The 1,013-nt window shown below is 36.8% G+C and overlaps 1 protein-coding gene across 1 annotated transcript in view; it reads left to right on the top strand.

The window, feature by feature from the left end:
- The window catches only part of LOC119592427 (ubiquitin carboxyl-terminal hydrolase 16-like), a 48,003-nt gene that overhangs the window by 29,176 nt on the left and 17,814 nt on the right, over positions 1 to 1,013 (top strand). The window contains exon 7 of the mRNA XM_037941250.1: positions 808 to 956. Within this exon, the coding sequence (XP_037797178.1) occupies positions 808 to 956 (149 nt within the window). The remainder of the gene's footprint in view (positions 1 to 807; positions 957 to 1,013) is intronic.

Raw genomic sequence — 1,013 nt, 5'->3', positions numbered from 1 at the left:
AAAAGTATGTGTAATATGTTCTGTTGCAGATCTTATATATCATTATGCAAAGCATAGTTTTTGGTCAAGGGAGTTTAATGTCTGGTTGCTGTACAGAAAAGATATAGTGTAATTCTGAAAAAAAACTACAGCTTTACTCAGCGATAGAAAGTTTGCTTGAATGAGTGACATACATGAAGAATATTCCTTTTGTCTACTTAGTATGATTTAGTGGGAACTTTTGGGCTTTACAGTGTGGGTCCAGCCATACAAAACGTGACAAGTTAGGCCTGCAAGGTATGTAGCTTGCGGGTGTAGTGTTTGGCACAGTGTTGCCTTGTGAAGCTACTTACTCTCGTCGTCGGCTCTTAAAATATGCTGTGCTAGTTTTGTTTACATCTTTATTTATTGCTGTTGGTCAAAAATTAATGCTAGCTCGTTGTAACCAAGACGTGAATAACAAAGCATTTTACTTTATTGTTCCGTGCTCTTCTGTGTCACTTATGTTTTTTTCTTTTATATATTTTTTCCATTATGATTTCTTGATCTGTAGTTTTATCTGATAAGATTCTCTTTTGGAGACTAAAATTCCATCCACCAATTTTTTTTTTTTTTTTGGTTTGATATTAACAATTCAAATGTAATTGTATCAGACTGTTTGTCTCTGTAGATCTTATAGTTTTAAGTTGGTATCCCATAAATTGGAATCACATGTCAGTAATGCTTGAGTTTCCAAAGATAGAGAAATGACGAGCATAACTATATGCCAGAAACATCATTCATTGCAATTTGTAATTAAGAGTGCTTCATTGTCGTTGTTTCTTGCAGAGTCAAAAGCCTGTGGCCATGCTAACCGGGCTGTTAACTTCAGCTTGGTGAGGAAGGCATTAAAACAGGGACAGCCCATCGGGGACTGCACCCAGTGTCGCAAGGGTCACTGCTCTGATCTTAAGGATGAAGCTGAGAAGGATACTGAGGTAAGGCACCAGACAGATTTGGGTTGACATAAGGCAGTTTTGTTATATAACAAAGAC

Source organism: Penaeus monodon, chromosome 30 (genome assembly GCF_015228065.2).
Source record: "Penaeus monodon isolate SGIC_2016 chromosome 30, NSTDA_Pmon_1, whole genome shotgun sequence".
NCBI lineage: Eukaryota > Metazoa > Arthropoda > Malacostraca > Decapoda > Penaeidae > Penaeus > Penaeus monodon.
This window is presented reverse-complemented; position numbering and strand designations above follow the sequence as displayed.